General features: G+C 45.8%; 1 protein-coding gene across 2 annotated transcripts in view; it reads right to left on the reverse strand.

Annotated features, from left to right (window-relative positions):
* Window positions 1-14,683, reverse strand: part of LOC126101153 (ribonuclease P protein subunit p29) — a 108,902-nt gene that overhangs the window by 21,434 nt on the left and 72,785 nt on the right. For both annotated transcript variants that reach the window (XM_049911847.1, XM_049911846.1), the window contains exon 4: window positions 7,827-8,014. In XM_049911847.1, the coding sequence (XP_049767804.1) occupies window positions 7,827-8,014 (188 nt within the window). The remainder of the gene's footprint in view (window positions 1-7,826; window positions 8,015-14,683) is intronic.

A 14,683-nucleotide genomic window follows, 5' to 3' on the forward strand; every position in this document is an offset into this window, starting at 1 on the left:
GGAGGGTGCATGGGACAGGTTTTACACCGGGGGCGGTTACAGGGGTAGGAGCCAGAGGGTAGGGAAGGTGGTTTGGGGATTTCATAGGGATGAACTAAGAGGTTACGAAGGTTAGGTGGACGGCGGAAAGACACTCTTGGTGGAGTGGGGAGGATTTCATGAAGGATGGATCTCATTTCAGGGCAGGATTTGAGGAAGTCGTATCCCTGCTGGAGAGCCACATTCAGAATCTGATCCAGTCCCGGAAACTATCCTGCCACAAGTGGGGCACTTTTGGGGTTTTTCTGTGGAAGGTTCCGGGTTTGAGGAGATGAGGAAGTGGCTCTGGTTATTTGCTTCTGTGCCAGGTCGGGAGGGTAGTTATGGGATGCAAAAGCTGTTTTCAGGTTGTTGGTGTAATGGTTCAGGGATTCCGGACTGGAGCAGATTCGTTTGCCACGAAGACCTAGGCTGTAGGGAAGGGACCGTTTGATGTGGAATGGGTGGCAGCTGTCATAATGGAGGTACTGTTGCTTGTTGGTGGGTTTGATGTGGACGGATGTGTGAAGCTGGCCATTGGACAGTTGGAGGTCAACATCAAGGAAAGTGGCATGGAATTTGGAGTAGGACCAGGTGAATCTGATGGAACCAAAGGAGTTGAGGTTGGAGAGGAAATTCTGGAGTTCTTCTTCACTGTGAGTCCAGATCATGAAGATGTCATCAATAAATCTGTACCAAACTTTGGGTTGGCAGGCCTGGGTAACCAAGAAGGCTGAAATCAAGGATAAGCAGCTCCATACTACGGCCGTATGGGCACATAATGGGGTTTGAGCCTGCAAGAACAAACCTAAACAAATTTGGGAAGAGAGGTGGAAGGAAAGCAACCTGTAGGAAGACCCAGTACACACTGGATGGCTGTGACCAAGGATGGTCTCACTGCCAGAGGAAGAAAATGGAGGATTTTCTCCATGACAGGTTATACATGGACAGAAGGAAGTGGAAGAGGCTCATTAACAGCATCCAGAAAACTGGAACTGCGCAATAGTGGTTATTATTATTATTATTATTACTATTATTATGATGACAATGATCCATATTGTGATACAGATGCTTATGATATCTAGTGATTAGATACTAGATGTCGTTGGTGTAGGCAATTTATTTACAATCATTCATTTGAAGTGACTGCTGATAGTCTTTGTTTTACCAATGAAGAAGTAAGAATATGTGCCTCTGCTAGAATACACAGGGCAGGTAGAACAACAGAAAAAGTAACAATGGCAGGATATGTGGGATAATTTATTACTATGATAGATGTTAGAGTACCTAACAAGTACAGTACAAATGTCTTATATGGCAAGCTGTCACTTGGAAGATGGTGTAATTTAACAGTCGAAAGTCTGATGTAGATACAGATTTATACTCTAAGACTGTAGTTCAGAGTGGTATCATGCGAAAAGGGGCACCGTTTTTCTCATTTTAGAGGGGGCATTACTCAGTTTCTCTACAGCCACAGCAGTTGATGAGATTTGCTTCCATACAAACTGAACTGTAGGATACTACAACATTTAAAAGGATTATGAAATTTTGTTGAAATTACAAATATTCTCGTATCACCAGCTTTATTAGGCATCGAAATCATACCTATTGGTGAGACGTGAAAATCTGTGCCGGACTGGGTAAGCTGCAAGCTATGGGGGGATACACACTGTGGCATATGGACATTCGGATTGGTCCTGGAAGAGTGCTTGGATAGCCGAGATGGTTAAGGCAACCACTTGCAATAAGCGGAAACCTGGATTAGAGCTCCGGTCTGGTACAAATTACAACAGGTAGGATTACCATGCCTAATACAACAGGTGTCAAAAGTGTTCACAACTGACGAAATTATGTAATATTACTACAGCTGCAGATTATCATAAAAGTTTGTTCCTTTAGACATGCATGTATGTTTGAAGGAACAGACACTGTAATAATAAATTTAAAAACAAAATGTTAATGTTGTTGTTGTGATCTTCACTGGTTTGATGCAACTCTCCATACTACTCTATCCTGTGCAAGGCTCTTCATCTCCAAATAACTACTGCAAACTATATCTTTCTGAATCTGCTTACTGTATTCACCTCTTGGTCTCCCTCTACGATTTTTACCCCCCATACTTCCCTCCAATACTAAATTGGTGATCCCTTGGTGTCTAAGAACGTGTCCTATCAATTGAACCCTTTTTTTGGTTACGTTGAGCCACAAATTTCTTGTCTCCCCAATTCCATTCAGTACCTCCTCGTTAGATACGCGATCGGCCCATGTAACCTTCAGCATTCTTCTGTAGCACCACATTTCAAAAGCTTCTATTCTCTTGTTGTTTAAACTGTTTATTGTCCATGTTTCACTTCCATACATGGTTAGACTCCAGACAGATACCTACAGAAAAGACTTCCTAACACTTACATCTATATTTGATGTTGACAGATTTCTCTTAGTCAGGAATGATCTTCTTGCCACTGCCAGTCTACATTTTATATCCTCTCTACTTTAGCCATCATCAGTTATTTTTCTGCCCAAATAACATAACTCAATTACTACTTTAAGCGTCTCATTTCCTAATCTGATCCCCACAGCATCATCTGAGTAAAATGTTTATGTGAATTCAGTTATTTATTACAATTTGTTTGTAGACTTTTTTTTTTTTTTTTTTTGTAGACTGTTTTCATTCTTGCTGTATCTCAAAACTAATAAAATGCACAATATTTGTTTTGGTATAAATGAGAAGATGTGGTATCACTGCATTTGATCACTGTCAGATTGTGTTTATCTGAGAGGGGACATTCCATCTCCAAGACTTTGTATACAAGAAGTTTTTCGCATGCCACAAAGTAAGGTTGTGCCATGAGTTTCTGGTTTGGGAAAATATGCGGCTGGTAGATTCTATGACAATGGGCATTGCCAGCAAACCATACTCCAATTCAATGCTGGACAACAACATGGACAAGAAGTGGACATATTCAAATGTAGGAGATTTTTTAGATGTGATGAAATGGGCCCCGATATATGTGTCAACATCCATTGCTAACAAACAACAGAAAACTACTTCAGATTACGTGCATTTGTTTGTTTGTTTACAGCACCCCACTGCTAATCTGCATTCTAAGGAAGATGATCACCCTGTCACACCTACAATTTGTGACCATTATTGCACACTTTAAAATGTATAGCCATGTGCTGAATCTAAAATCTGTTGCACTGTTCATTATTCCTGATGATGTGTTACAGAGAATGTATACCCTTAAGCAAAATGTATTATGTATATTCACAGCCCCAGCTCTACTGTAAATCAGCAACAATCTGTAACATCATGAAAAAAATATTGGCACCAATATTTGTGTAATGGTGAGCAAGGCACTTCTGACATCTGTGGGTTTAATTTATTGGCTTTACAATAAATATCTCGAATGTGTCAAACATAGTCAAACACCGGGTTACTTCTCTGGTATCACCGAGATAATCTGGCAAATAATAACTATCAAGATTCTCTTTATTGTAAATGCAGTGTTAATGTAACATTGCTATTAAGTGGATGAGAGCAAACTCAGTAAATACGAGGAGCAAAAGTATGCTGCAGTCTTCAGTATCTGCTCAGGAGTGACAGCGCCACTACTCTAACACTGTTGGTGCAGGTACTTCAGGAGTTGACAGTTGCTCAATAACATCCTGGGAACAAAATCCTGTTAGCTGAAACGAACTCACTGTGTCAGTCGTGTGAGTCTATCTAAAGAAAGCAGAGCGCCCAAGCCCACATAGAGACATGGATGGCAAGAAACTCGGCAAGCAGCTGGCATGGGTGGTTAATGACTAAGCGCACAACAACAACACTCGACACAAAGTGCAAGGTGAACCATGGTGGTTACGATCAGTGTGAGCAATTCCCACTCTGCTAACTGCTGCTCGCCAATAAACAGTTTCATCAACAGGTCCACCCCTACTATGTGAAGCCTTGACAGGTTTTCGAACTACTCTGCTCATGACAGTTAATCTGCCTCCACATTGCAATGTCCATTTTTTTTGGTCATCAGTCTACTGACTGGTTTGATACGGCCCGCCATGAATTCCTTTCCTGTGCTAACCTCTTCATCTCAGAGTAGCACTTGCAACCTACGTCCTCAATTATTTGCTTTACGTATTCCAATCTCTGTCTTCCTCTACAGTTTTTGCCCTCTACAGCTCCCTCTAGTACCATGGAAGTCATTCCCTCATGTCTTAGCAAATGTCCTATCATCCTGTCCCTTCTCCTTATCAGTGTTTTCCACATATTCCTTTCTTCTCCGATTCTGCGTAGAACCTCCTCATTCCTTACCTTATCAGTCCACCTAATTTTCAACATTCATCTATAGCACCACATCTCAAATGCTTCAATTCTCTTCTGTTCCGGTTTTCCCACAGTCCATGTTTCACTACCATACAATGCTGTATTCCAGACGTACATCCTCAGAAATTTCTTCCTCAAATTAAGGCCGGTATTTGATATTAGTACACTTCTCTTGGCCAGAAATGCCATTTTTGCCATAGCGAGTCTGCTTTTGGTGTCCTCCTTGCTCCGTCCGTCATTGGTTATTTTACTGCCTAGGTAGCAGAATTCCTTAACCTCATTGACTTCATGACCATCAATCCTGATGTTAAGTTTCTCGCTGTTCTCATTTCTACTACTTCTCATTACCTTCGTCTTTCTCCGATTTACTCTCAAACCATACTGTGTACTCATTAGACTGTTCATTCCGTTCAGCAGATCATTTAATTCTTCTTCACTTTCACTCAGGATAGCAATGTCATCAGCGAATCGTATCATTGATATCCTTTCACCTTGTATTTTAATTCCACTCCTGAACCTTTCTTTTATTTCCATCATTGCTTCCTCGATGTACAGATTGAAGAGTAGGAGCGAAAGGCTACAGCCTTGTCTTACACCCTTCTTAATACAAACACTTCGTTCTTGATCGTCCACTCTTATTATTCCCTCTTGGTTGTTGTACATATTGTATATGACCCGTCTCTCCCTATAGCTTACCCCTACTTTTTTCAGAATCTGCAACAGCTTGCACCATTTTATATTGTCGAACGCTTTTTCCAGGTCGACAAATCCTATGAAAGTGTCTTGATTTTTCTTTAGCCTTGCTTCCATTATTAGCCGTAGCGTCAGAATTGCCTCTCTCGTCCCTTTACTTTTCCTAAAGCCAAACTGATCGTCACCTAGTGCATTCTCAATTTTCTTTTCCATTCTTCTGTATATTATTCTTGTAAGCAGCTTCGATGCATGAGCTGTTAAGCTGATTGTGGGATAATTCTCGCACTTGTCAGCTCTTGCCGTCTTCGGAATTGTGTGGATGATGCTTTTCCGAAAGTCAGATGGTATATCGCCAGACTCATATATTTTACACACCAACGTGAATAGTCGTTTTGTTGCCACTTCCCCCAATGATTTTAGAAATTCTGATGGAATGTTATCTATCCCTTCTGCCTTATTTGCCCGTAAGTCCTCCAAAGCTCTTTTAAATTCCGATTCTAATACTGGATCCCCTATCTCTTCTAAATCGATTCCTGTTTCTTCTTCTATCACATCAGACAAATCTTCACCCTCATAGAGGCTTTCAATGTATTCCTTCCACCTATCTGCTCTCTCCTCTGCATTTAACAGTGGAATTCCCGTTGCACTCTTAATGTTACCACCGTTGCTTTTAATGTCACCAAAGGTTGTTTTGACTTTCCTGTATGCTGAGTCTGTCCTTCCAACAATCATATCTTTTTCGATGTCTTCACATTTTTCCTGCAGCCATTTCGTCTTAGCTTCCCTGCACTTCCTATTTATTTCATTCCTCAGCGACTTGTATTTCTGTATTCCTGATTTTCCCGGAACATGTTTGTACTTCCTCCTTTCATCAAACTGACGTATTTCTTCTGTTACCCATGGTTTCTTCGCAGCTACATTCTTTGTACTTATGTTTTCCTTCCCAACTTCTGTGATGGCCCTTTTTAGAGATGTCCATTCCTCTTCAGCTGTACTACCTACTGCGCTATTCCTTATTGCTGTATCTATAACATTAGAGAACTTCAAACGTATCTCGTCATTCCTTAGTACTTCCGTATCCCACTTCTTTGCGTATTGATTTTTCCTGACTAATGTCTTTAACTTCAGCCTACTCTTCATCACTACTATATTGTGATCTGAGTCTATATCTGCTCCTGGGTACGCCTTACAATCCAGTATCTGATTTCGGAATCTCTGTCTGACCATGATGTAATCTAATTGAAATCTTCCCGTATCTCCCGGCCTTTTCCGGCCTTTTCCAAGTATAACTCCTCCTCTTGTGATTCTTGAACAGGGTATTCGCTATTACTAGCTGAAACTTGTTACAGAACTCATTTGTCTTTCTCTTCTTTCATTCCTTGTCCTAAGCCCATATTCTCCTGTAACCTTTTCTTCTACTCCTTCCCCTACAACTGCATTCCAGTCGCCCATGACTATTAGATTTTCGTCCCCCTTTACATACTGCATTACCCTTTCAATATCCTCATACACTTTCTCTATCTGTTCATCTTCAGCTTGCGACGTCGGCATGTATACCTGAACTATCGTTGTCGGTGTTGGTCTGCTGTCGATTCTGATTAGAACAACCCGGTCACTGAACTGTTCACAGTAACACACCCTCTGCCCTACCTTCCTATTCATAATGAATCCTACACCTGTTATACCATTTTCTGCTGCTGTTGATATTACCCGATACTCATCTGACCAGAAATCCTTGTCTTCCTTCCACTTCACTTCACTGACCCCTACTATATCTAGATTGAGCCTTTGCATTTCCCTTTCCAGATTTTCTAGTTTCCCTACCATGTTCAAGCTTCTGACATTCCACGCCCCGACTCGTAGAACGTTATCCTTTCATTGATTATTCAATCTTTTTCTCATGGTAACCTCCCCGTTGGCAGTCCCCTCCCGGAGATCCGAATGGGGGACTATTCCGGAATCTTTTGCCAATGGATCATCATGACACTTCTTCAAATACATGCCACATGTGCTGTGGATACATGTTACGTGTCTTTAATGCAGTGGTTTCCATTGCCTTCTGCATCCTCATGTCATTGATCATTGCTGATTCTTCAGCCTTTAGGGGCAATTTCCCACCCCTAGGACAAGAGAGTGCCCTGAACCTCTATCCGCTCCTCTGCCCTTTTTGACAAGGCCGTTGGCAGAATGAGGCTGACTTCTTATGCCGGAAGTCTTCGGCCGCCAATGCTGATTATTTATCAAAATTTAGGCAGTGGCGGGGATCGAACCCGGGACCGAAGGCGTTTTGATTATGAATCAAAGACGCTATCCCTAGACCACAGTAGACCTCTACTTTAGGACTAAATAATTACTAATAATAAACAAACAGTACACTTTTTTCCGGTATTCATGTGATGCTGACAGAAGTGTATACCTGTCAGGATACTGAAAGCATTTGGAGGCAGCGAAGTTAGAACCATTTCCTCTATAAATACTGAAATGCTCTTTTATCGACGTATAGTACATAAGAGCACAGCAATACCGATGCAACCAATGTAGAAAGTAAAATAATATTTCCTATGTACAGATTATTTTTAAAACAGAAGTCAATATGATGACAGATTACTATACTTAACTAATCTGATGGAAAATCCACAATGTAATATGTGTACTGGAAGATCACTTTACACACACACACACACACACACACACACACACACACACACACACACACACAGAAAAAAAGAGAGAGAGAGAGAGTTAGTTAGTTAGTTTTGATTTATGAAGTGACGATATGGTGAATACTTACTTAATAGTCTGTTTTCAACTGTTACAAGCTGGAATGTGTTCTTTGTCTCCAGCACAACGAGACCCTGCTTGCCAACAAGGCTTGGACATCGAGAACGAGTGACTGTCAAAAGACATCCATGATAATCGGCTTTCATGAGCAGTCTTGAAACATGATCCCAGTGCTTGTCTGTTGGCTCTGCAGTAAAGCTGAAGAAAACACAGCACTCTGATTATTGCAACACATAGCACATGAATAAATGCTTAAACAGATAATGAATTGTATGTGATTAAAGAAGGGCATCAGAATGGTCCTCATCCCTCTAAACTCAATCCTTTCCAACCAAAAACCTTTTACTTCGATTTTAAAGCATTTTATTTCAGTTTACAGTTGACTATTTACTCCTGCAAAATATATCAGTAACATTTTTCTTCTGCAGATATAGAAGTCATGTTCTATTTCAAACATTATTCATTTCTCTTCTTGTTTGAGACTAATGATTCACAAACACAGATTACTGTTTAAACATAAGTTTGTCCATAATACCTTCCACCCCCCCCCCCCCAAACCCCAAAAAAGAGAGAGAGGGGGGGGGGGAGGGGGGGAGAGAGAGAGAGAATTTATTGTGAAATACAAGACAGATTATTTACTAGAGTGTCATAAAATTATTTTAGAATGAAAATTGCTAGCGGATAAAATATATATGGGATTTATTAGACGGGGAGGTAGCCTCCCAAGAGTTGGCCCATGATTGTGAGAAGTGGGATTTGATGTGAAGTCGTAAATCCACTGCAGGAGGGGTTACAGAGAATGGGGGCTAAGTGACTGCTCCCCCCAGCCAAATAATCAGTAAGCTCATTACCTGGGTTACCCACACGGTCAGGGACCCAAAGGAGGTCAACGGAACAAGCAGCACGGGGAAGATCAGTGAGATGGTCATGGATGGCCGAGACCAGGGGATGGCGGGAAAAACACTGGTCAATAGCCACTCATTGAGTCCGTACATAACAAAACGCGATTGTGTTGGGACTGTTTAATAAAGGTAAGGGCTCGGGAAATTACTATCAATTCCACAGTAAAAACCCCACATGTAGGTGGCAGGAGATGATTTTCCATGCCAACAGAGGACGTGAAGGCATATCCCACATGATTAGGAGATTTAGAGCCATCAGTGTAAAAAACAACATCATCCGGAAACTCCCATAAAATTTGGCGGAAGAAACAACGAAACACCATTGGGGAAATGGAATCTTTCGGACCTCGGTGGAGATCCATCCGAATTCGGGGCCAAGGAACTAACCAAGGGGGAGTGTTGGGGAGGGAGTGTGGGAGACAGGACAAAGAAGGAAGCTGAAAATCATGGTGAAGAGATGCCAGGCAGAGCCCAACTGGTAAATCTGCCCAAGGCCGGGAATCAGGTGGGTGACGTCCATGGTCTGGGAACAGGACAGAATGGGAAGGATAAGTGGGAAAGGAATGGATAGCAATTGCATAAGAAACCAGAAGCTGGGGCCGCTGAACAGAAAGGTGGGAGGATACAGCTTCAGGGCTAGTCGGGAAGGCACCGGTGGCCAAACAGATACCACGATGGTGGACCAGATCAGCAGGTGCAGTGTGGAAGGAGCAGCCGAACCATAAACTTGACAACCATAGTCCAAGCGAGGCAGCACTAAAGCCCAATAAAGGCAGAGATGGATGGAGCGGTCCACAGCCCCAAAAGGTGTGGGCAAGGAAGTGAAGGACATTGAGTTTACGGAAACATCCTACATTCAGAAGTCTGATATGAGGCAGCCAAGTGAGCTTGTTGTCGAAAGGAAGACCCAGGAAATGAAACTATGGGACTACAGGTAATTGTTGTGCATTGAGATAGAGCTCCGGATCAGGATGGTTTGTAGTACGGTGACAGAAGTGGACCACCCGCGATTTTAAAGGAGAGAATTGAAACCCGTGTGAGAGGGTCCATGCATAGGCACGCCGTATAGCTCCCTGGAGCTGCCGCTCTGCAGAGGCCATTGAAGAGCAACTAACCCAACGCAGAAATCATCTACATACAGAGCAGGGCCAACCAAAGGACTGACAGAGGCCCCAAGTCTATTGATAGCGATGAGCAAAAGAAGTACACTCAATACAGAACCCTGTGGGATGCCATTCTCCTGGGTCCATGGAGAACTAAAAACAGTACCAACTCGAACCCTAAACGACCGATGGATCAGGAACTGGTGGATAAAAATCGGGAGTGGGCCCCGAAGACCCCACTGATGAAGTGTAAGTAAGATGTGATGGTGCCAAGCTGTGTCATAGGCCTTGTGAAGGTTGAAAAATACTGCAACCAAATGGCAGTGCTGGGAAAAAGCCCGCCGAACTGCGGATTCCAAGAGAAGTAAATGATCGATCGGAGACCATCCCTCTCGGAAGCCACACTGGTAAGGGGACAATAGATCTCGAGATTCGAGGACCCAATTGAGCTGACGGGCTACCATCCGTTCAAGTAACTTGCAAACAACATTTGTCAGACTAATTGGCTGATAGCTTTCGACAAACAGGGAGTTATTACCAGGCTTAAGGAGAGGAACCACGATGCTATCCCTCCACTGAGAAGGGAAGTCACCCTGGAGCCAAATACAGTTTAACACCCGGAGAAGATTTTGGTTGGTTGGTTTGTGGGATTAAAGGGACCAGACTAATACGGTCATCGGTCCCTTTTTCCAAGTACTAAAAACACCCACAGAGAATAAACACGAATAACAGAATAGAGCACAGACGACACAGAACAAGAGAAACTGAGACAAAGACCTGACAAAAAGAAACTAAAATCACACAGAGTGTGACGGTGGTTGGCCAACCATAGAAATAAAAAAGGAAAAGCCAACCACTTAAAACACATTAAAAAATCAGTTTAAAACCGGAGGCCAAAGGCCAGAATCAACACAAAACAATAAGATAAAACAGAAACACTTAGATTAAATGATAAAAACCCCCTGCCCGAATAAAACGTAAAACTAAGTCAGCCGTAGCAGAGTCATCTGTTAAAAGGGCAGGGAGCATGTCAGGCAGTGCGAACGAGTGCCTGAGCACAGCTAAAAGTGGACACTCCAATAAAATATGGACCACAAATAAAACGGAGCCGCAGCGACATAGAGGTGCGTCCTCACAGCGCAATAAGTGGCCGTGCGTAAGCTGAGTGTGCCCAATGCGCAGCCGGCAGAGGACAACAGTCTCCTTGCAGGAGACCCACATGGACGACCGCCACACAGTCGCCGTCGCCTTGATTGGACGGAGTTTGTTGGGCGTGGGCAGATTGCGTCATTCAGCGTCCCAAACCGAAAGAACTTCGCAGCGTAAGACTGCCCACAAATCAGTCTCCGGGAGGCCAATCCCCAGAGACGATTTACTAGTGGCCTCTTTTGCCAGGCGGTCAACATTCTCATTGCCAGGTATCCCAACATGGCCTGGGGTCCACACGAAGACCACAGAGCGGCTGCAACGCGCAAGAGTATGCAGGGACTCATGGATAGCCATCACCAGACGAGAACGAGGGAAACACTGGTCGAGAGCTCGTAAACCGCTCAGGGAATTGCTACAGATAACGAAGGACTCACCTGAGCAGGAGCGGATATACTCTAGGGCACGAAAGATGACAACCAGCTCAGCAGTGTAAACGCTGCAGCCATCCGGCAAGGAATATTGTTCGGAATGGTCCCCTAGAGTTAGCGCATACCCGACACGACCAGCAACCATCGAACCATCAGTGTAAACAATTCCAGAGCCCTGATATGTGGCCAGGATGGAATAAAAGCGGCGGTGGAAGGCCTCTGGAGGGACTGAGTCCTTCGAGCCCTGTGCCAAGTCGAGCCGAAGGCAAGGGCGAGGAACACAACACGGGGGTGTACGCAGAGGTGCCCGGAAAGGAGGTGGAACAGGGAAAAACCCAAGCCCGGAGAGAAGCTCCTTGACGCGTACGGCGATCGGACAACCCGACCGGGGCCGACGGTCTGGCAGATGGACGACTGACTGCGGGAACAGGACACGGTAATTTGGATGCCCGGGCAAGCTAAAAACATGGGCAGCATAAGCAGCCAGTAATTGTTGGCGTTGTAACCGCAGTGGAGGGACACCTGCCTCCACTAGTATGCTGTCCACAGGGCTGGTGCGGAAAGCACCAGTGGCAAGGCGTATCCCGCTATGGAGGACTGGGTCCAGCACCCGCAATGCAGATGGGGAAGCTGAGCCATAAGCCAGGCTCCCATAATCCAGACGAGACTGGATTAACACCTGGTAGAGCCGGAACAGGGTAGATCGGTCGGCGCCCCAGCGGGTGTGGCTCAAACATCGCAGAGCATTGAGATGCCGCCAACACGCCTGTTTGAGCTGCCGGATATGAGGCAGCCAATCAACTGGGCATCCAAAACCACCCCCAAAAACCTGTGTGATTCCGCCACTGAAAGAAGTTCTCCGTTAAGAGAAAGCTGCGGCTCCGGGTGGACAGTACGTCGCCGGCAGAAATGCATAACGCAGGTCTTGGCTGCCAAAAACTGGAACCCATGAGCTACAGCCCAAGACTGTTCCTTGTGGATAGCGCCCTGTAGCTGACGTTCAACAGCTGCAATGCCAGTAGAGCTGTAGTAAAGGCAGAAGTCGTCAGCATACAGGGAAGCGGAGACAGAATTTCCCACGGCCGCAGTGAGCCCGTTAATGGCTATTAAAAACAGGCAGACACTTAAAACAGAACCCTGTGGCACACCGGTCTCCTGGACATGGGAGGAACTATATGAGGCCGCGAATTGCACGCGGAAGGTACGATGCGACAGAAAATTGCGGATAAAAATCAGCAGAGGACCCCCAAGACCCCATCCATGAAGCGTAGAAAGGATGTGATGACGCCATGTTGTATCTTACGGCTTCCGCATGTCGAAAAAGACAGCGACCAGGTGCTGACGGCGGGCAAAGGCAGTACGGATGGCTGACTCCAGGCTCACCAGATTGTCGGTGGCGGAGCGGCCTTTACGGAACCCACCCTGAGACGGAGCCAGAAGGCCCCGAGACTCCAGCACCCAATTCAAGCGCCGGCTCACCATCCGTTCAAGCAACTTGCAAAGAACGTTGGTGAGGCTAATGGGACGGTAGCTGTCCACCTCCAGAGGGTTCTTTCCAGGTTTCAAAACGGGGATGACAATGCTTTCCCGCCATTGCGACGGAAACTCACCCTCGACCCAGAGACGGTTGTAAAGGTCGAGGAGGCGTCGCTTGCAGTCCACTGAAAGGTGTTTCAGCATCTGACAGTGGATGCGATCTGGCCCGGGCAAGCGGCAAGGGCACTGTGAAATTCCCACTCACTGAATGGACCATTGTAGGATTCAGAAGTGTGGGTGCGAAAAGAAAGGCTCCGACGTTCCATCCGCTCTTTAATGGAGCGGAAGGCCTGGGGGTAATTCGCAGAAGTGGAACTCATAGCAAAATGCTCTGCTAAGCGGTTTGCAATGACGTCGGAGTCGGTACAAACTGCTCCATTCAGTGAGAGCGCAGGGACGCTGGCAGGGGTCCGATAGCCGGAAACGTGTTGAATCTTGGCCCAGACCTGCGATGGAGTGACATGGAGGCCAATGGTGGACACTTACCGCTCCCAGCACTCCTTCTTGCCTTGGCGGATAAGGAGGCGGGCCCGCGCACGCAGCCGTTTGAAGGCGATAAGGTGGTCTATGGAGGGATGTCGCTTGTGACGCTGGAGCGCCCACCGGCGACCTTTAATCGCTTCAGCGATCTCAGGCGACCACCAAGGTACAGCCCTCCGCCGAGGGGACCCAGAAGAACGGGGAATGGCAGACTCGGCAGCAGTAATGATGCCGGTGGTGATCGATTGAACCACCGCATCAATGGCATCACTAGAGAGATGCGCAATAGCGGCAGTGGAGGAAAACAAGTCCCAGTCAGCCTTATTCATAGCCCATCTCTGGGGCGCCCAGAAGAGTGACAGAAGGATTGGAAAGTGGTCACTGCCACACAAGTCATCATGCACACTCCATTGGACAGATGGTAAGAGGCGAGGGCTACAGATCGAAAGGTCGATGGCGGAGTACGTGCCATGCGCCATGCTGAAGGAACCGTCAATTAGAAGTGAAAGATCGAGCTGTGCCAATAAATGCTCAATGGTGGCGCCTCGACCTGTTGCCACTGACCTACCCCACACAGGGTTATGAGCGTTGAAGTCGCCCAGTAACAAGAAAGGTGGCGGCAATTGGGCTATCAGTGCAGCCAGGACATGCAGCGTGACATCACCATCCGGTGGAAGGTAAAGACTGCAGACGGTAATAGCCTGCAGCGTCCACACACTAATAGCGGCAGCCTCTAAAGCTGTTTGTAGGGGGACAGACTCGCTGTGAAGAGAGTGAAGGACATAGATGCAGACGCCACCAGACACCCTTTCATAAGCTGCTCTGTTCTTATAATAACCCCGATAGCCACGGAGGGCGGGGGTGCGCATTGCTGGAAACCAAGTTTCTTGCAGAGCAATGCAGAGGAAAGGATGAAGGCTGATAAGTTGTCGGAGCTCAGCTAGATGGTGGAAGAAATCGCTGCAGTTCCACTGGAGGATGGTGTTGTCCATGGCTGAAAAAGGCGTGACGGGACTGGGAAGGCAGATTACGCCGTTGGGTCACCTGCTGCCTCCGACTGAGCACCTGTGCTACTGCTATCCATGGCGTCTGAGGGACCGGCGAGATCGAGGTCCTCAGCGGACGCCAGAATCTCTACCTCATCCTCAGACGCAGAGCTTGTAGGAAGTGGTGGGACGGGTGCCACCGCAATGTCGGTATTCTTGGGGACGTTCTTCTGTTTCTGTTTCTGTTTCCCTCGTTGTGCCTTCGGTGGTTCAGGCTTGGAGG

This window comes from Schistocerca cancellata, chromosome 9 (assembly GCF_023864275.1).
Source record: "Schistocerca cancellata isolate TAMUIC-IGC-003103 chromosome 9, iqSchCanc2.1, whole genome shotgun sequence".
Lineage (NCBI taxonomy): Eukaryota > Metazoa > Arthropoda > Insecta > Orthoptera > Acrididae > Schistocerca > Schistocerca cancellata.